Raw genomic sequence first — 21,531 nt, 5'->3', positions numbered from 1 at the left:
ACAAAAAATTTGTGTGATTCGCTTTAATGTGGTATTTGTTTTATTGTGGTATTTGTTTTATTGTGGTATTCACTTTATTGTGGTGGTCTGGAACAAAACCTGTAGAATCTACCAGGTATGCCTGTATAAGCTCAACCTTCTTATTACATTCAACAGACATTGCTATAAATGTTTCTAACACTTACTCTGAATGTCTGTACCAATCTTGCCACAGAAAGGCTCTAGTATAGAATAGTTGTTCCTAGTCATGAGGGCACATCAGAATTATTCCAAGGGATTAATTTCCAAAATACAAAAACAGCTCATACAGCTCAATATCAAAAAGACAAACGACCCAATCAGAAAATGGGTAGAAGATCTAAATAGACATTTCTCCAGGGAAAGCATACAAATGGCCAAAAAACACATGAAAAGATGCTCAACATTGCTAATTATTAGAGAAATGCAAATCAAAACTATAATGAGGTATCACATCACTCTGGTCAGAATGGCCATCATCAAAAAGTTTACAAATAGTAAATGCTGGAGAGGGTGTGGAGAAAAAGGAACCCTCCTATATTGTTGGTGGGAATGTAAATTGGTACGGTCACTGTGGAGAACACGATGGAGGTTCCTTAAAAACTAGAGTTACCATATGATCCTGCAATCCCACTCCTGGGCATATATCCGGAGAAAACTATAATTCAAAATGCTACATGGACCCCAATGTTCATAGCAGCACTATTTACAATAGCCAAGACATGGAAGTAACCTAAATGTCCATCAACAGATGAATGGATAAAGATGTGGTATATATACACGATGGAATACTGCTCAGCCATAAAAAAGAATGAAATAATGCCATTTGTGGCAACAAGGATGGAACTAGAGATTATTTTACTAAGTGAAGTAAGCCAGACAGAGAAAGACAAATATCATATGATATCACTTACATGTGGAATCTGAAAAAAAAAAAAAAGATACAAACGAACTCATTTACAAAACAGAAATAGACTCACAGACATAGAACACAAACTTATGGTTACCAAAAGAGAAGAGCGGGTGGATAAATTAGGAGGATGGGATTAACATATAGGCATTACTTTATATAAAATAGATAACTAACAAGGATCTACTGTATAGCATGGTGAACTATACTCAATATTTTGTAATAAGCTATAAGGGAAAAGAATCTGAAAATTCATATATATATGTATGTGTGTATGTGTATATGTGTGTGTGTGTATATACACACACACACACACACACACATACATACATAAAGCTGAATAACTGTGCTGTGCACCTGATATTTACAATATCTGTGTATGATACTGTAAATCAACTATACTTCAATTAAAAAAAATTATTCAAGAACTTTCACCAAATACACATGCCTGCCCTCCACCCAGACTCTGATTCAGCAGACTTGGCATGTTAATAGATATTCCCCAGGGGATTCTGATGTCCATCCCTGGTTAAGAACTACTTGCTCCTCTAACATATTATTACCAAAGCTACCATTTCCAGTTAAGTGCGAATTCAGAGAATCAAGATCCTCGTTCAGAATTCACTAAAACCAGTACTGGGCATGGTACTGGGGGAAGGAGGAAGGGCAAGAATGTCAGGACACCTGGGGATTCAAGAGTTTCCCTCCCTAACATCTGCACTACCACCTGGTACCATTTCAATATGTTTTCAACTTAAAACTTTTGATATATGGTTCAAGTATGAAATCTCTCTGAGCAGCAAATTATAAGCAGACATAACTGCATTTGGCAGATAACCACTCCCATCTCAGATGACACCTCTATTGTTTTCTTCTCCACAGCCCTGCCTTTGTAAAAACAGGCCATCTCCTGCATCCTGCATTTGAGGGATTATGGGAACAGTCCATCCCGGAGAAAAACTGTAGTTCCTTTTTTTTTTTTTTTGGTTGGGGTGATGGAATTTTTTATTTTTTTTGAGATAAAACTGAAAAAATGTTTCAATGCATAGAATAAAGCATAAAATAGTATACAAAAGTCATCCTTATAAGTTTATATAAGACGTATATTGTTCAGAAAGCTTTACTATTTGTGCACACAGTTAATTTGAAGAGCTTATGTTACCCTACAAGGTAAATTATTTATTTTCTTTAATTTTTGAATTTTATTTATTTTTTTATACAGCAGGTTCTTATTGGTCATCAATTTTATACACATCAGTGTATACATGTCAATTCCAACTGCCCGATTCATCACACCACCATCCCCACCCCCCACGGCTTTCCCCCTTGCTGTGCATAAGTTTGTTCTCTACATCTGTGTCTCAACTTCTGCCCTGCAAACCGGTTCATCTGTACCATTTTTCTAGGTTCCACATATATGCGTTAATATACGATATTTGTTTTCCTCTGACTTACTTCACTCTGTATGACAGTCTCTAGATCCATCCACGTCTCAACAAATGACCCAATTTCGTTCCTTTTTATGGCTGAGTAATATTCCATTGTATATATGTACCACATCTTCTTTATCCATTCGTCTGTCGATGGGCATTTAGGTTGCTTCCATGACCTGGCTATTGTAAATAGTGCTGCAATGAACACTGGGGTGCGTGTGTCTTTTTGAATTATGGTTTTCTCTGGGTATATGCCCAGTAGTGGGATTGCTGGATCATATGGTAATTCTATTTTTAGTTTTTTAAGGAACCTCCATACTGTTCTCCATAGTGGCTGTATCAATTTACATTCCCACCAACACTGCAAGAGGGTTCCATTTTCTCCACACCCTCTCCAGCATTTGTTGTTTGTAGATTTTCTGATGATGCCCATTCTAAATGGTGTGAGGTGATACCTCACTGTGCCTTTGATTTGCATTTCTCTAATAATTAGTGATGTTGAGCAGCTTCTCATGTGCTTCTTGGCCATCTTTATGTCTCCTTTGGAGAGATGTCTATTTAGGTCTTCTGCCCATTTCTGGATTGGATTGTTTCTTTAACATTGAGCTACATGAGCTGTAATATATTTTGGAGATTAATCCTTTGTCCTTTGATTCGTTTGCAAATATTTTCTCCCATTCTGAGGGCTGTCTTTTCCTCTTGTCTTTTCCTCTTGTTTCCTTTGCTCTGCAAAAGCTTTTAAGTTTCATTAGGTCCCACTTGTTTATTTTTGTTTTTATTTCCATTACTCTAGGAGGTGGATCAAAAAAGATCTTGTGTGATTTATGTCAAAGAGTGTTCTTCCTATGTTTTCCTCTAAGAGTTTTATAGTGTCCAGTCTTACATTTAGGTCTCGAATCCATTTTGAGTTTATTTTTCTGTATGGTGTTAGGGAGTGTTCTAATTTCATTCTTTTACATGTAGCTGTCCAGTTTTCCCAGCACCACTTATTGAAGAGACTGTCTTTTCTCCATTGTACATCCTTACCTCCTTTGTCATAGATTAGTTGACCATAGGTGCGTGGGTTTATCTCTGGACTTTCTATCTTGTTCCACTGATCTATGTTTCTGTTTTTGTGCCAGTACCATATTGTCTTGACTACTGTAGCTTTGAGGTACAGTCTGAAGTCAGGGAGTCTGATTCCTCCAGCTCCATTTTTTTCCCTCAAGACTGCTTTGGCTATTCGGGGTCTTTCGTGTCTCCAAACAAATTTTAAGATTTTTTGTTCTAGTTCCGTAAAAAATGCCATTGGTAATTTGGTAGGGATTGCATTGAATCTGTAGATTGCTTTAGGTAGTATAGCCATTTTCACAGTATTGATTCTTCCAATCCAGGAACATGGTATATCTCTCCATCTGTTTGCATCATCTTTAATTTCTTTCATCAGTGTCTTATAGTTTTCTGCATACATGTCTTTTGTCTCCCTAGGTATGTTTATTCCTAGGTATTTTATTCTTTTTGTTGCAGTGGTAAATGGGAGTGTTTCCTTAATTTCTCTTTCAGATTTTTCATCATTAGTGTATAGGAATGCAAGAGATATCCATGCATTAATTTTGTATCCTGCAACTTTACCAAATTCACTGATTAGCTCTAGTAGTTTTCTGGTGGCATCTTTAGGATTCTCTATGTATAGTATCATGTCATCTGCAAACACTGACAGTTTTACTTCTTCTCTTCCAATTTGTATTCCTTTTCTTTCTCTTTCTTCTCTGATTGCCGTGGCTACGACTTCCAAAACTATGTTGAATAATAGTGGTGAGAGTGGACATCCTTGTCTTGTTCCTGATCTTAGAGGAAATGCTTTCAGTTTTTCACCATTGAGAATGATGTTTGCTGTGGGTTTGTCATATATGGCCTTTATTATGTTGAGGTAGGTTCCCTCTATGCCCACTTTCTGGAGAGCGTTTATCATAAAAGGGTGTTGAATTTTGTCAAAAGCTTTTTCTGCATCTATTGAGATGATCATATGTTTTTTATTCTTCAATGTTAATATGGTGTATCTCTTTGATTGATTTGCATATATAGAAGAATCCTTGCATCCCTGGGATAAATCACACTTGATCATGGTGTATGATCCTTTTACTGTGTTGTTGGATTCTATTTGCTAGTATTTTGTTCAGCATTTTTGCATCTATATTCATCAGTGATATTGGTCTGTAATTTTCTTTTTTTGTAGTATCTTTGTCTGTTTTTGGTATCAGGGTGATAGTGGCCTCATAGAATGAGTTTGGGAGTGTTCCTTCCTCTGCAATTTTTTGGAAGAGTTTGAGAAGGATAGGTGTTAGCTTTTCTCTAAATGTTTGATAGAATTCACCTGTGAAGCCATCTGGTCCTGGACTTTTGTTTGCCGTAAGATTTTTAATCACAGTTTCAACTTCATTACTTGTGATTGGTCTGTTCATATTTTCTATTTCTTCCTGGTTCAGTCCTGGAAGGTTATACCTAAGAATTTGTCCATTTCTTCCAGGTTGTCCATTTTATTGGCATAGAGTTACTTGTAGTAGTCTCTTAGGATGCTTTGTATTTCTGTGGTGTCTGTTGTAACTTCTCCTTTTTCATTTCTAATTTTATTGATTTGAGTCCTCTCCCTCTTTTTCTTGATGAGTCTGGCTAATGGTTTATCAATTTTGTTTATCTTCTCAAATAACCAGCTTTTAGTTTTATTGATCTTTGTTATTGTTTTCTTTGTTTCTATTTCATTTATTTCTGCTCTGATCTTTATGATTTCTTTCCTTCTGCTAACTTTGGGTTTTGTTTGTTCTTCTTTCTCTAGTTCCTTTAGGTGTAAGATTAGATTGTTTATTTGAGATTTTTCTTGTTTCTTGAGGTAGGCTTGTATAGCTATAAACTTCCCTCTTAGAACTGCTTTTGCTGCATCCCACAGGTTTTGGATCATCGTGTTTTCATTGTCATTTGTCTCTAGGTATTTTTTGATTTCCTCTTTGATTTCTTCAGTGATCTCTTGGTTATTTAGTAATGGATTGTTTAGCCTCCATGTGTTTGTGTTTTTTACGTTTTTTTCCCTGTAATTGATTTCTAATCTCATAGCATTGTGGTCAGAAAAGATGCTTGATATGATTTCAATTTTCTTAAATTTACTGACGTTTGATTTGTGACCCAAGATGTGATCTATCCTGGAGAATCTTCTGTGTGCACTTGAGAAGAAAGTGTAATCTGCTGTTTTGGGATGGAATGTCCTATAAATATCAATTAAATCTATCTGGTCTATTGTGTTATTTAAAGCTTGTGTTTCCTTATTTATTTTCATTTTGGATGATCTGTCCATTGGTGTAAGTGAGGTGTTAAAGTCCCCCACTATTATTGTGTTACTGTCGATTTCCTCTTTTATAGCTGTTAGCAGTTGCCTTATGTATTGAGGTGCTCCTACGTTGGGTGCATATATATTTATAATTGTTATATCTTCTTCTTGGACTGATCCCTTGATCATTATGTAGTGTCCTTCCTTGTCTCTTGTAACATTCTTTATTTTAAAGTCTATTTTATCTCATATGAGTATTGCTACTCCAGCTTTCTTTTGATTTCCATTTGCATGGAATATCTTTTTCCATACCCTCACTTTCAGCCTGAATGTGTCCCTAGGTCTGAAGTGGGTCTCTTGCAGACAGCATATATATGGGTCTTGTTTTTGTATCCACTCCACAAGCCTGTGTCTTTTGGTTGGAGCATTTAATCCATTCACATTTAAGGTAATTATTGGTATGTATGTTAATGTGACCATTTTCTTAATTGTTTTGGGTTTGTTTTTGTAGGTCCTTTTCTTCTCTTGTGTTTCCCACTTACAGAAGTTCCTATAGCATTTATCGTAGAGGTGGTTTGGTGGTGCTGAATTCTCTTAACTTTTGATTGTCGTAAAGCTTTTGATTTCTCCATCGAATCTGAATGAGATCCTTGTTGGGTAGAGGAATCTTAGTTGTAGGTTCTTCCCTTTCCGCACTTTAAGTATATCATGCCACTCCCTTCTGGCTTGTAGAGTTTCTGCTGAGAAATCAGCTGTTAACCTTATGGGAGTTCCCTTGTATGTTATTTGTCATTTTTCCCTTGCTGCCTTCAATAATTTTTCTTTGTCTTTAATTTTTGCCAATTTGATTACTGTGTGTCTCGGCCCGTTTCTCCTTGGGTTTATCCTGTATGGGACTCGCTGTGCTTCCTGGACTTGGGTGGCTATTTCCTTTCCCATGTTAGGGAAGTTTTCAACTATAATCTCTTCAGATATTTTCTCGGGTCCCTTCTCTCTCTCTTCTCCTTCTGGGACCCCTACAATGTGAATGTTGTTGCGTTTAATGTTGTCTCAGAGGTTTCTTAGGCTGTCTTCATTTCTTTTCATTCATTTTTCTTTATTGTGTTCTGCAGCAGTGAATTCCACACCATTCTGTCTTCCAGGTCACCTATCCGTTCTTCTACCTCAGTTATTCTGCTATTGATTCCTTCTAGTGTAGTTTTCATTTCAGTTATTGTATTGTTCATCTCTGTTTGTTCTTTAATTCTTCTAGGTCATTGTTAAACATTTCTTGCACCTTCTCGATCTTTGCCTCCATTTTTTTTCTGAGGTCCTGGATCATCTTCACTATCATTATTTTGAATTCTTTTTCTGGAAGGTTGCCTATCTCTACTTCATTTAGTTGTTTTTCTGGGGTTTTTTGTTCCTTCATCTGGTACATAGCCCTCTGCCTTTTCATCTTGTCTATCTTTCTGTGAATGTGGTTTTTGATCCATAGGCTGCAGGATTGTAGTTCTTCTTGCTTCTGCTGTCTGCCCTCTGGTGGATGAGGCTATCTAAGAGGCTTGTGTAAGTTTCCTGATGGGAGGGACTGGTGGTGGGTACAGCTGACTGTTGCTCTGCTGGGCAGAGCTCAGTAAAACTTTAATCTCCTTGACCACTGATGGGTGGGGCTGGGTTCCCTCCCTGTTGGTTGTTTGGTCTGAGGCACCCCAACACTGGAGCCTACCTGGGCTCTTTGGTGGGGCTAATGACAGACTCTGGGAGGGGTCATGCCAAGGAGTACGTCCCAGAACTTCTGCTGCCAGTTTCCTTGTCCCCATGGTGAGCCACAGACACCCCTTGCCTCTGCAGGAGACCTTCCAAACTAGCAGATAGGTCTGCTTCAGTCTCCCCTGGGGTCACTGCTCCTTCCCCTGGGTCCCAATGCGCACACTTTGTGTGTGCCCTCCAAGAGTGGAGTCTCTGTTTCCCCCAGTCCTGTCGAAGTCCTGCAATCAAATCCCACTAGCCTTCAAAGTCTGATTCTCTAGGAATTTCTCCTCCAGTTGCCGGACTCCCAGGTTGGGAAGCCTGATGTGGGGCTCAGAACCTTCACTCCAGTGGGTGGACTTCTCTGGTATAAGTGTTCTCCAGTCTGTGAGTCACCCACCCAGCAGTGATGGGATATGATTTTACTGTGATTGCTCCCCTCCTACCATCTCATTGTGGCTTCTCTTTTGTCTTTGGATGTGGGGTATCTTTTTTGGTGAGTTCCAGTGTCTTCCTGTCGATGATTGTCCAGCAGCTAGTTGTGATTCTGGTGTTCTTACAAGAGGGAGTGAGAGCACGTCCTTCTACTCCGCCATCTTGGTTCCTCCTGGGCAAAACTGTAGTTCTTAATTCATCCCAGAAGACAGCAAGCTGCTGGGGCAGCCAGTCATTTTCAGGGAAGAATAGCCTGGAGAGAAAAGCACTCCACCTTTTCAGATCAGGGCCAACAGTGAAAAGATGAGAATGAGACCTCACAGGAAGACTCACAAGAGACTTCAGTGTGAATAAGAAGTGCTGGTATATATATTCCTTCAAGAAAAAAGTCCAGTGACCTAAGTGACCCCAAGAGAAATGATCGATAATATGCTTATGAAAAATACAACAAATAGCCTGAATGAGCCAAAATACAATTTATGTATTTTTCACAGTAATTACTTGTTATTAGTACTAGTGGTATGCACATGTGTGTTCAACTGACCCTACCACAATGGTACACAAGTACACACAGAATTTGATGTACACCATGTGTACTTTTCTCAGTCCCAGTCCTTGATGGGTATGTTCATATAATAGGTACTCAATAGAATTTGGGAATATTCCTCCAATTTTATTCTCTAAAATAGATTGAAAACTACTTGAAGGACAATATATTTTCAGACTACATCAAGGGCTCCAACAAATCAGTAAGAAAAAGATGAATAAGTAAAACAACAACAAGAAAAAACAAACAGGCAAAGGATATGGACCATTTCACAGAGCAGGAAATACTGATAAAATGTGAAAAGATGCTCAACCTCATTGATGACTGGGAATATGCAAGGCAAAATGAGGTATCGTTTTTTGACTCATATTTGCAAAAAACTGTAATATTATCAAGACAGGTTCATACACTGCTTGCGAAAGTACAAGTTGGTTGGGCTACTTCGGAGGGCTATCTGCCGATATCTATCTGCATCCTGAGTTTGAGGAATTCTCGAACTGTGCTGGAGTCAGTTTGTACCAGCTTGCAAGAGTTAACGGTGTATAACTCGTCCCAAATCCAAGTTCCGTAATGAATATTAGTAGTTTGAAATTGGCCATGGTGGGAGAACTCACACAATGGAAACAGGACAAATGCTACAAATTAGCCCCTACCTCCTTTTATGGGAGACTGGCTGTTAAACATTTATCGTACTCCAGTCTATTTGCCAGTGTCTAGAATCTAAAAAGCGTATAACCCATGATATAGCAATTCCTGTTTTCTAAGATATATTTGCACATGTATATAGGGAGGCACGTGCAAGTATATTCACTGCAGTATTGTTTGCCATGGGGAAAAACTGGAAACAACCTAAAAATCCATTGATAGGGAATTAAAGAAAAACAAAATCCAAACCTATTGTCTCTCTGTAATACTATGCAGCAGTTGAAATTAGTGAGGTAAATTTATATAAACTTTTGGGAGGAAAAACTTCTCTACCAACTTAGGTCTGACTGAGGGGAGTGCGATGCACATGAACTGACAACACACAAATTAACAGGAGAAAAATGTATTAATATTATGAATGCAGGACCACCCCATAGTACTCCCTGTACTACTCTAGAGTAGCTCCCAGAATAGCTACGAGTAAAGGTTTATATACCAGGTTAATAGGAGGGGAGGGGCTTTGGGCTTCAAAGGATGGAAGGCTCTGGTGAGATGTGTTTACACAATTTTGGGGGGATGTCTCGGTGCCCAAGGTCAGCCTCCCTAATTTGAGCCGTAAGGGTGATGGGGGGAGAGTGCTGGCAGCTGGCTCTAGTAGAGCTCTGTTCTGATCAGATAAGGGAAGTTCTAATGAGATTTCTTTCAGCATCTTCTGTAGTTCAGATGCTTCCATTTTGAAATATTCTCTATATCAGTTTGGTGGGTTGTTGGTCTCTGTAGTACTAATTTAGAAAAGTTCCAAAACATGCTGTTGAGGGAAAAAAGCAATTTGCAGGATAATACATACAGTGTGATTGCACTTGTGTTACAGGAATACATAAAACAGTACTGTAAATATGGCCATATATGCAGGTAGGTAAAAATCATAAAAAAACCATGGAAGGAGATACACTCAAAGTGATCACAGAGATTATTGCTGAGGAAGAGGAGGAAGAAACCAGGATGGACGGTACTGGTCACAGAGGACTTTAGCCTTAACTATAAGGTTTAAATGCTTCTCAAGGACAATGTATCCATGTATTATTTGCATAAAGTTAAAACCAAACCAAAACAGCTCCTTGAAGACAGAAATGTCCATACACTTCCACCCAAAAGGCCAAGGTCCATGTTCTGAGCTCCCGGAATGGGAGGTACCCTCTTAACCCTGAAATATAATCAATCCCTCTTCCAGTGGCCTCGGCCTCTTGGGCAGCCCTATACTCCTCCCACAGGGCACCCTGGAAACTTTGTGGGATATCAGGCCTGATTAAGACCCTTAACAGTCCCTGAAAAAAGATTATGAGTCTCCTCCCTTCTTTGTACTTATAATTTAAAAAAACTGAAAAAAACAAAAAAACTATGAAAGCACAGAAATCCTACAAAAGTCCTGATTTTTCCTAAGACTATGGTGATACTTTTGACAGTTGAAACATTTTTAATCTCTCAAAAAACTTAGCTGGAAGCATGTGCTTAATTCTGGGTGATTTAGCACCTGGCAAAATAAGGGTGAGAAATGGAACAAGTCACCAGCAATCTTCAGTCCTTTTCCAGGACAAGGATAAGATAAAATGGAAGGAAAGGATAAGAGTTTAAACCCTCGACGTCTCCCCAAACCAGCTTCTTAACAAACCACAGTTAAGTGGCTTATTAATTGGCTAAGCTTCCAGGTACAAAACTAGGTGTAGTGTTCCATCTACAAAGAATGGCCCTGCTGTTATGCAGCAACCACTTCTCTCTGGGGGCTCATGCAGGTCAATAGGGACTAGCTGGGTCTCACCTCTCCAGCAGTGATTCTCCAGCTGCTTTCCCACAGGGCCTGCAAGTTGATTCTCCCAGGGTCAGGTCCCCCGTGAGGAGATTTCTCCAGCTCTTCAGGGAACTTCAGAATCAAATTCCCTTGGCTTTTTATTCAACAGCTCCCTATGTGTACAGGGAGAGGAAAGGGGACTGTTTGTTAAACTTTTGCCTTACTCTTCCCCATTTACTAAAGTTACATACATAAGCATAGATGCAAAGAAGGATCAGCTTTTTCCCATCTGTCTCAGCAAGGGAATTGGGTGGGTCTGATAACTTGCCCACTGGATACTCCTCTACTCGAATTATCTGGTTAGTTATTATTTACTTACTTATTTATTTTACTTACTTCCTGATACTGGGGGAAAAGATTTTTCTCTAAATTCCCTATAGACCATATTTAAAGTGGTGGTACACTAACCAGCAAATGGTTACATCTATGGTTTAATGGATCATACAGTAAGTAATTTATGAAGTGATTTGCTTTCTTCCACCTCAGAGGGGATCTGGGGAAAGGCACCTCCTTGGTCTATGAGGTCCAAAGCCAGGTGGACCTTCAGTGCCCAGAGGATTTGGCACCTCACCTCTAGCCCCTACCTGGGCCGGCCACTCCAGGTTAGGGTGGGGCTCCAGGGGACAGTGAATGTTACCTGGCCCATCTGCCTTCCTGGGCCATTCTTTGGCTGTTGGTTGACAGCAAATACAAACTCTCTGGGCAAAGTTCAGTTTTACAGAGTAACAACCTTCACCCCCGTTAAGTCGCCACAAATGAACTCTGCTTTGTGGGAAAGAGCAGGTAGGAGTGAATTTTTTTTAAAGACTACTCATTCTGGGCTTCCTTGGTGGCACAATGGTTAAGAATCTGCCTGCCAATGCAGGGGACATGGGTTTGAGCCCTGGTCTGGGAAGATCCCACATGCCGCAGAGCAACTAAGCCCATGCGCCACAACTACTAAGCCTGCGCTCTAGAGCCCGTGAGCCACAACTTCTGAGCCCACATACCACAACTACTGAAGCCCACATGCCTAGAGCCCATGCTCCACAACAAGAGAAGCCACTGCAACGAGAAGCCTGCGCACCGCAACGAAGAGTAGCTCCTGCTCACCACAACTAGAGAAAGCCCGTGCGCAGCAACGAAGACCCAACGCAGCCAAAAAAACCCACTCATTCCTTCCTGCAAAGTGCTTGTGGGGCATGAACGTGAATCTCATGGGCTAACAAGACAAAGGTTGTTTTTTATTTCTCGTTGCTTTCCCTTCCCTTTCCAGAATCTAGGCCCTGGGGATTCTCTTCAGGAGGCAGGTAAGCGACCCTTGAAAGAACAACAGACTTCACCTTCCTTCTCAATCGAGCCAGAATGGGCCCAGAGTTCCACCAGGCATGCTACAGTAACTGCTTGTGGCCTCACCTCCTCATGGAGGGAGTAAGCCTTGGGGTTTGTTAGTTGCACAGTCCTGCGTCTGTTAGCAGTCACAGATTCTCTGACTCCAGCTACGTTTAGCTTTGATTGTCTTCCACAGGAACACAACTGCATTAGCCTCCCTTTTCTCAGCTCTCCATTTATGACAACTCATCACCTAGAACCTGAGCCCCAGATTGTGAGCCAGATAAGATTCAGAATTGTAAACATCCACCAAGAGAAAAGGCAGGCCTCTTCCATGAAAAGGAGTGACCCTACCCATTCCTGGAAACGTGTTCCCTTTCCACCTCCAGATCCAAAAACATACCCCTCTATCTTCACGAGTTCACCTGATTTTAAAAAGCTTTGGCTTATAAACCTTTCCAGATGACTCCAGCCCCCTCTGACCTTTTTCTTTGCTGAAACTCTCATAGCAATTGTGTTTGTACCATTCAATTTAGCACTTAATTGACCACTGACCTGAAATGCTTGTAAACTGCTTCATGGTTACTGGTTTTAGCTTCCTAAGAAGACAGTTCCTAACAGTAGTAATAATGATAATAAAAATAGCAACAGCAAACATTTATATGTGCCAACTCTGTGCAGATATTATCCCAGGTGCTTTCTACATATTAACTCATTTTATTCTCCTAGTATGCCAACTGAGGTAGGTATTATTGTATTATCATCCCATTTTTACAAATGAAGAAACTGAGGCAAAGAGATGTTAAATAAGTTGCCCTAGTTTGCACAACTTGTAAATAAAAGAGCCAGGATTTGACCCGGGCAAAGAGCCCTTGGGTCTCTAAAAGATGTCTTTTAGACTATCTCCTAAATCCTATTTATCCTATCTAATCCTGTGAATTCGATTTATCATCCCTTAAAAAAAAAAAAAATCAGCCCTATTTTTCAGATGAGAAAACTAAACTCGCCTGAGGTCCCACAGTCAGGCCTGTGCAGAGCTGTGATTGAAACCTACATCTCTCTGACTCCAATGCTTTCTTTCTCCCTACTAAATGGAACCACTGGATTTGATTAATACTCAACTCAATCATCACACCTCTGATGCTCATTCATCTCATGCACAATTGTGGAGACTTTTGTAGGCAGGGGGAGGGGGAAGCATACAAAGATGATGAGATAAGGTCCCTCTCCTTAAGGAGTTCACAGCCATGGGGCGGGGGTAGGGGTGGGGGGAGACAGATGTGCAGACAAAGAGGTGTACTTAAAATGCTTAGGCGCTGTGATGGCAGTTGTGAAAGTTCAGCAGGCACAAAGGGATGAGAATGGAGTACTGAGGGATCCTTGTCTGTCACAGAGGGGAGTGAACTGAGACTTTTTATAATGTTTTTAATTCAAAGTTTTGTAACTAAAAAAGATTTTGCGATAAACTCTGTTGACCAGAAAATTCAACTAAGAGCACCCTGAGTATATGGATTCATTAGGTTTCTGCTGTAAATAATAATCCTCTCCAAATCCACTACAAATTGTTGCTATTTTCTTGGTTGCCCCTGGCTCCATAAACCTTAGGGGATTGGTAGAGGTGGTGGCAGATTGCTTTCTGGGAATTCATGAAACTCCTGACACTGAATGAAAAATTCAGTGAATATGTGCATGTCTTTTTTCTGGGAAAGAGAAACCATAGCTTTCATTGGATTCTTTAAGACATAAAGTATCATCCAAAAGTTAAGGACCACTAAAATGATGCTTTGAAGGTATCCTTGAACATATAACTATATCAACATATATATGGATATAGATATAGTATATGTGTGTGTACGTATGTATGTATATACCCCCTTACTTTGATGTGCCTAGAAAGTGTCTGGAAGGAAACACACCTTCCAGACTGTTAACAGCAAGTACTTCAGGGGAGAGAGACTTTTTTTAAAAGCAAAAGGCAAGGAAGACTGATTCTATACAATTCTATACTGATTTAAAAATTAAATAATCTTTAATAATTTTTAATGAGCACGTGTTACTTTTTTTTTTTTTGGCTGCACCATGTGGCTTATGGGATCGTAGTTTCCTGACCAGGGATTGAACCTGTGCCCCTTGCAGTGAAAGCATGGAGTCCTAACCACTGGACAGCCAGGGAATTCCCAACATGTGTTACTTTTATAATTAAAATGTTAAAAAAAAAAAATCTGACTTCTCTTCTACTGCACTGTGGGTAGACCATGTTGAGAAAACCGTAACAGTGAGGAAGTGGCTGCTACAGAATTCACTATAGACATTATTATAATGAATTAATGAACAAGAGTTATGTTGTATTTAGTAAGCTTGGGTCATGGTTGTCCAGCAAGGATAAGGATAATCTGCTGCCTGTCTGGGTACTGTGGACAGCCAGGAAGCCCCATGTGGCAGCAGACTCATCTTGCACATTGTCCTAGAGATGGGTGGCACTGAGTGAAGCCAAGGTAATAAGAAATAGCATCAGGCTCTAGAAAGGACATTAGCAGCCTCAGCACAGAGACAGGTCTAATGTGGATGCAGGTTGCAAGTGACACTGGACCTCACAGCCCTCAAGGTCATATCTCCAAAGAAAAATCATCACTGGAAAAATTATTATCATCTAAACACAATGAGCTAAGACATAGGTATTTTCTACAAGCACATTTTATTCTTTTGGTGAGTCTGGCAGGTAGAACATAGACATGGAAGACAGTACCTTAAGGTCTCTTCCTGACGATGGCCTTGTACAAGTCCTCTGCCCTGTCTCTCCAGATGTTTCCCCATTTTGACAAGATGATAAAATAGCTTCTACAAAAGCCTCCAAATCGGTCATTCTGAGATCAGTGCCAAATTTTAGCCATGGTTCTAAAAATAGCCAGAATATGAATCATATAAAATTCCCCAATTTATTTTTATTTCTTTAATGTAAAAACAGTATAATAGCAGCATTAAGGATTTTAACTATTTTCATTATTCAGCCTAAATTCCTTTAAACTAGTAGTTTAATCTCTTATTCCACTGTGCAATCAAACCTATATTTCCCCCCTTCCCATTTCTCCCCCACCTCCATCCTGTAAATCAACAGAACTTGAAACCCTAACACTAGCAAGAAACAGAAAACTAGCCAAGAGCAGGTAAGAGAGAAAGAAAAGGCCTACTTACAGTGCTTGGTGAGTAAAAGATGTAAATACCCGTATTTTACTATCTTCTCATGTACAGGCTTAGTATTTTATTCTGATAATATATGTACTAAACTTGTGAATTATGTTGGTTGGCACCATTTATCTGACAGGAAACAGGCCGAGGCAGGTTCCTTTGCAACATAAGCTAGTGAGCACGGCATGTAGTTGTGACGTGGTAAGAGACGTTTATGGCCGTCCCCAGATAAGGGAGAACTGACTGCACTTAGATAAAAATTGCTATTTCTCAAATTTTGAGGTAAAAAACTGTACACTTTGCAACTAGAGTTAAATGCAAACTAATTATGTTCTATTTACATTTTCCCTTCTGCTGGCTAAATCACCATCTAAAATATTTGAAAACCTTGGCTGGGAAGTTGGACAGTTAAGAATTATAAGGTGGTGACTGTCTCACAAAGGCCCAACTTTTCCAGCATCCTGTTCTTTTAGAAAAGTATCAAACCATTTCTGATCTGACTCCAGAAGGCCTCCTTCTATATCCTTGTCCCTTCACTGGTCTAGATATTTATTGTGTACTTCAGAAAACAATATTTTCTAACAGCTGTTTAACATTTATTTTCCTTTAATTTCTATTATATTCTGTTTTCCAAATTTTCACTCAGGTCTAAAAAAAGAACTTCAATAATTACTAGCTTGACACAATGTCAGCTATTTAAGATTTCAGATACTCAATGTGATCGTTTGCTTTTCACCACCTGCTTGCACTTGGGAAAGACTAAGTTAAACTAAACTTTAAAATGCTGCAATTCCTTTTGAATCATCGTTAAAGCAAGACTGGGGGAAGAGAGGTTATATAAAGGAAAGAGGAGGCTATAATAGTCGAATTTAAGCCTCCACTGATGAAGCTGATAGGAACCAGAGCTTCCAAGAAAAGGCAGTCCTGAGAATAAGGCCAAATCCTTTGCTCCCTATCAACATGAAACTGCTGAAGTCTGGAGATTCTTTCTGACTTTATTTTGAAAGCAATGTTTGGCTTGTCTGTACTGTTTCTAAACAGACTGAAGTTACAGTGCTTATGGTTTAAGCAGGGACAATTTCTACAAGGCCCAATTCAGGCTGAGGATTATTTTTATTTTGCTCCACATTTCCTGAACTCAAAATAAAGTGGTTTTAACCTAGGGTTATAGAGGTAGGAAACCTAGTGGGGTCTGCTGGGACCCTTATGCCAGTTTTCTCCTTTCCTGGTCCTTTCTCCATGCTTGCCCCATCCCCAGGAAGATGTCCTAGTATAAGTAAGTGCCCTTTGCAAAAATTTACAAAAACAGGTCAGTACCAGAAAATACAAAAAGCAGATAATATCCAATAGGCAAGAAAGGGAATGATTTAGTCGCATACTTTCTTAGAGGTAATACAAACTGATATTAACCTTTTTGGAGAGCAATTTGTAATGTTTATCAAAGTCTTAAAAACTGTGTGCTCTGTACATCAACTATACCTCAATAATAATAATAATAAAAACCCGCAAAAAACCCATGTGCTCCACTTCCAGGAATTTATTCAGGGAAAGTCAACTTTTCTTCTAGTCCTAGCCTTCTTTTTGTTATCTCTGTATATTAGGTTGATGGGTCATTTAACTCTTCTTAGTGAGTACTATATTTTCACAATAGACTATAATAAACATAATACTCCCTTGGCAATCAGAAAGTAAAAAATCACCAGTAAACATAAAACACATGCAAACACACCCTGTCTGAAACACTTGCATTCAAAAGTGTTTAGTGTTAAATATAGGGCCCACCTTCAGCAACCAGTTTCTTTTATTATTATTATCATTATTCTGAAAAATTCAGTATGCACTCAGTTTTACCAATGACCTAGGGTTTGGGGATATAATAAAAAAGCCCATGTCCACTTTTGTGGCTATTACTTTCACAGAATGACCTAAATAGAGCTTCAAACCACAACAATGATGCCCTCTCCCTGTGGGCCCATGGACTGTTCCTTCAGGCCTCCATAGACTTTCATTGGAAATGTGACTCAATACTAACATGGTAGCTACAGTTCTTCCTTTCAGTGACATCTGGAATCCCATTATCTGATGAGATATTCTTTTCCTCCATTTTACAGCAGGAGACATTATCTAAATTCTCCTGGATCACGTGACAGTAGCCCTGAGAACAGAAAGCAAGTTTTAATAGTTCTTTCGCCAAACCACGCGCCTTTTCTGAATCTATTTACCATACTGTTTCAAGATGTTTTCTGAAGGGTCCACAGGGGCTACATTTAAAACTTTCTGGTTATTGTCTGCTAACTGCTGGGATGGTTTTAATCAGGGAGGAAGCCAAATTTTCTGCTTGGGTTTTGGAAAAGCTCCTAAAATGTCTTTAAACTGATTTAGGAGAAAATGCTTAACAGAAGAGGAATTATTACTGCCCTGGAATAAACTCATTAGAACTGACATATGCTGTAACCACAGACCAAGAGCACTACATTTTTGGGACACATTACATCCCAAAGGCAACTGAAGTTTCTAAATGTTATCAGTGTCAGATGACAAAACCTGTTCAACAAGGACCATAGCCTCAATGTACTAGTTGACAGTTCCTCCTCTTAGAATATTCTTGGTGTTTGGTATAACTTCTCTACCAGGACCTAGTTTGTTTGTTTATTTATTTATTGGGTACGTTGGGTGTTCGTTGCTGCATGCGGGCTTTCTCTAGTTGTGGCGAGCGGGGACTATTCTTTGTTGCAGTGCACAGGCTTCTCATTGCAGTGGCTTCTCTTTGTTGCAGAGCAAGGGCTCTAGGGGCGCGGGCTTCAGTAGCTGTGGCTCACAGGCTCAGTAGTTGTGGCTCGCGGGCTCTAGAGCGCAGGCTCAGTAGTTGTGGCACACGGGCTTAGTTGCTCCACGGCATGTGGGATCTTCCCGGACCAGGGCTTGAACCCGTGTCCCCCACGTTGGCAGGCAGATCCTTAACCACCGCGCCACCAGGGAATTCTCAGGACCTAGTTTTTATGCTAGCTTTCTTGAAGAAATTGTCTTGAAGAAGTTTTATTTGATGACTTAGGTAAAATTTTCTGAGGTAAAGACCTCACATCACTTCAAGAGACATTTTCCCTTCCCACAATCCTGACTTGAGATAAGTGAAGGGAGACCCTTTATGATGAGGCCAATTTAGTTCTAGGTTCCAGAAAAGCCCAAGTTTCTCAGTAGCTCAGATCAAACCAGACCCCCCAAGATTTAAGCAGAACTAATACAAATGCCTCAATCAGTTCCAGAAGCATCTCATGTCTTACTAAGGTCAGTAAACCTCTTCTAGGTTAGGCAGGCTCCTCTAGATCCCAGCTCAGGCCATATTTGGTCAGCCTTGACCAAATTTATACATGATTTATCATGTATAAATTCCTATAATCCTAGCCAGGAATAAGCCACCATAGCAAGGGTTTCTAAAGCTGATCCCACCCCAGTCCTACTGAATCCAAGTCTCTGTGGATAAGGTCCTTAAGGCCTTTTTTTAAAAAAAATGCTTTTCTGAGTGCCTCTATATGCTGAAGTATAAGAACGTCTGCAGTAGATCAACTATAAGAGTAAATGAAAGGAAGAGAGAAAGAAATCGCAGCAAGCTGAGGCAGGCAAGATTTGAACTTGAGGATTTAATACTATTGGGGGAATAAGATTTTTTTAAAAAGCATGTCCCTGGGGAGGGATCATGAACACCTTTGCTTCAACAGCTCCATCTTCAGCTAGGCTGGCTGCATCAGTGTGCTGATACTTTCTTCTACCTCCGAGAGCTTCTTCAGGACTTCGGTGACCTTGACCTCATCAAACTCCAAACACAGAAATTCAGATTCCTGGAAAATATAAAAGGATATTTTAGACAAGACCCTCAAGATAGCCAAGGCTCTGGATCTGGTGTGACCTAGCTCCAAAGCCCAGGGCCCCTACCCAGCAAGCCTGACTCAGGCCTCAATACCTAAATGATATTTTATCCACACAACACCCTAAATGAAACTACTTCTATGAGGTGTTTCATAAATGCTAAAGAGGTATACAAATGTCTGGTGTTCTCTTTAAGAGGCACATGAGAAGCTCTTCTTGTCTGTCATCACATTTAATCCCATAACAATTTTTAAGGTAAGTACTTAAGTATTGCTGTTTTATAGATGATGACTCTGAGACACAGGGAGGTTAACCTGTATCACAAAATCAGAAAAAGACAGAGTCAGATTGTGAACTCCCAGCTCTGGCTGACTCCAAAGTCCATGCTGTCTCCATAGCACCCTGTAATAAAAACAATGGAAGGAGGATTTAGATTGGCTCTGTGTTTGCCTCGGAATTGGGCTACCTTGGATTTAGTGGTTATACTAGAAATTGTGACAAGCTGTGAACAAGTTGCTTGGGAAACATCAACCAGATAATTGAAAGATAACCAGATCTTGAAACAGCCTTAAACATTTCTGAGGCCTTTCCACTTGCTACAAGCCAACTCTCCCAAGATTTCCCTCAAAAACATTCCTCTCAATAACTGTTAGGATCAATCAACCCCAAATTAGGTAGAAATCAAAGGAAAAGGCCTTTGAAGTGTGGTGACAGAAATTTCATGTAACACTGGACAAATGCTACGTCCACACTGTCTTGAGAGACAAGGGAAAAGTATAGGATTTTAAGAGTGACCATATTCAAGATCCCAAAGAACAATAACCATGTAATTTTAGAGCAGTATGAATTCTTAGAGACCATATAACCCAACTACCTTGTTTTTCAGGTTATGAAATTGAGGCCCCAGGCATATTAAATGACATGCCTATTATCCCTGTTTGTTGATGGCACAGTCACCAGATCAATGTTCTTTTCTCTATATTTTCCTTTCTAAATACATGGTATTCCCCACCCCCATTCAAAGTGGCAGGCAAAGGAAGACCAATAAGCATCTTCAGAGGGAGGGAGTCACTCTGTCATCAGCTAGAAGAACCTTCAGGATCTGACTTTGTAAAAGTACCTTTGCTGTTGGTGAGCTGCTGTGCTGTGTCTATACTGATGGCACTGAACATCACCCAGGAGAAACAAGTACAGAGGGGGAAGAAGGGGCCTCTCAGATGAGGGTCTTTCAAAGGGAGGAAAAGCAGCTTTCCCTGGCTACAAGGAACTTTTTCCTCAAACATGTATTTAAACAGGAAAGGGGTATAGTCTCATATGTGAGCTTAGAAACTGCCAGGTTTTCATTTAGTCGAAAGCAAAAACCAATTAAAAAAAAGAAAGATGCTCCTGTGTTTGAGCTACAGGCAGGGTTATCTCCTTTTGGAAATAAGAGCAAATGTATGGCAAATTAGGTACTTCACTTGGCTAAATTAAGAACAGGTCTCAGATTTGAAAGCCTCTTATTCTTCATTCAGTTTTATTGAGCTCTTTAGCCCAACTTTAAAACATTTAAAAATATTTGGCCTTTGGAACAATGGTCTAGAAACTAATAATTACCAGAGTCTAACATATATATTTAGGAAACTGGCAGAAAAGATGATGTAATCCATGTTTCACCTCAGTGAGATACAGTCAGTTACAATAATAAATCACCTCGATTTCCATTTATATGGGAAGAGCCTATCAAGGACGATGTGCATAGAGATAGGAAAACCTGAGCAAAGTTTATTAATAAATAGCCAGGGTCTTTTTTGACTGAAGGTCATTAATTGGTTGTAAGTTTCAGTATTCAAATTATCTTTGATTGGACCTCTAAGTATTAATGAAGCTTGGTTTACTTTTAAGGGGAATCAAATACTAGAGAGAAAAAGCAGGCTAAACAGAGTCCAAAGTTAAACAAATATTTTCCACACACTCCCAACCTTCAACTCTCTCCCCTGGAAACAATGCACACTAACAGTCTTAGAAAGACACATGTAACCATACATTACTCTTGAAGAAACAGTTTACCTGAAACTATATTATCAAGGCCTAGCTTCATCTAGTTATGTCATCAAAATATTTTATCAGGGGCTTCCCTGGTGGCGCAGTGGTTGAGAGTCCGCCTGCCGACGTAGGGGACACGGGTTCGTGCCCCGGTCCGGGAAGATCCCACATGCCGCGGAGCGGCTGGGCCCGTGAGCCATGGCCGCTGAGCCTGCGAGTCCGGAGCCTGTGCTCCGCAACGGGAGAGGCCACAGCAGTGAGAGGCCCGCGTACCGCCAAAAA

At 39.9% G+C, this 21,531-nt stretch overlaps 1 protein-coding gene and 1 long non-coding RNA gene across 5 annotated transcripts in view; both read right to left on the bottom strand.

Moving 5' to 3' along the window:
- LOC113633561 (uncharacterized) overlaps nucleotides 1-18,071 on the bottom strand; it is a 59,027-nt gene extending 40,956 nt beyond the window's left edge. The window contains exons 1-2 of the long non-coding RNA XR_003438246.1: nucleotides 14,921-18,071; nucleotides 10,834-10,976 (exon numbers count right to left, since the gene is read on the bottom strand). This is a non-coding gene — a long non-coding RNA (uncharacterized LOC113633561). The remainder of the gene's footprint in view (nucleotides 1-10,833; nucleotides 10,977-14,920) is intronic.
- Nucleotides 18,072-18,968: 897 nt separating this feature from the next.
- Nucleotides 18,969-21,531, bottom strand: part of COMMD1 (copper metabolism domain containing 1) — a 151,168-nt gene continuing 148,605 nt past the window's right edge. For 3 of the 4 annotated variants that reach the window (XM_027131797.1, XM_027131800.1, XM_027131801.1), the window contains exon 4: nucleotides 18,969-19,196. In XM_027131797.1, the coding sequence (XP_026987598.1) occupies nucleotides 19,142-19,196 (55 nt within the window). In that variant the 3' untranslated portion in view covers nucleotides 18,969-19,141. The remainder of the gene's footprint in view (nucleotides 19,197-21,531) is intronic. The other variant, XM_027131798.1, reaches the window with a different exon arrangement.

This window comes from Aethalodelphis obliquidens, unplaced genomic scaffold (genome assembly GCF_003676395.1).
Source record: "Aethalodelphis obliquidens isolate GAN/ISIS:26980383/991018 unplaced genomic scaffold, ASM367639v1 scaffold40, whole genome shotgun sequence".
In the NCBI taxonomy this organism is placed as follows: domain Eukaryota; kingdom Metazoa; phylum Chordata; class Mammalia; order Artiodactyla; family Delphinidae; genus Aethalodelphis; species Aethalodelphis obliquidens.
Note: the sequence above shows the minus strand (reverse complement) of the source record. Positions and strands in the feature narration are given on the sequence as shown.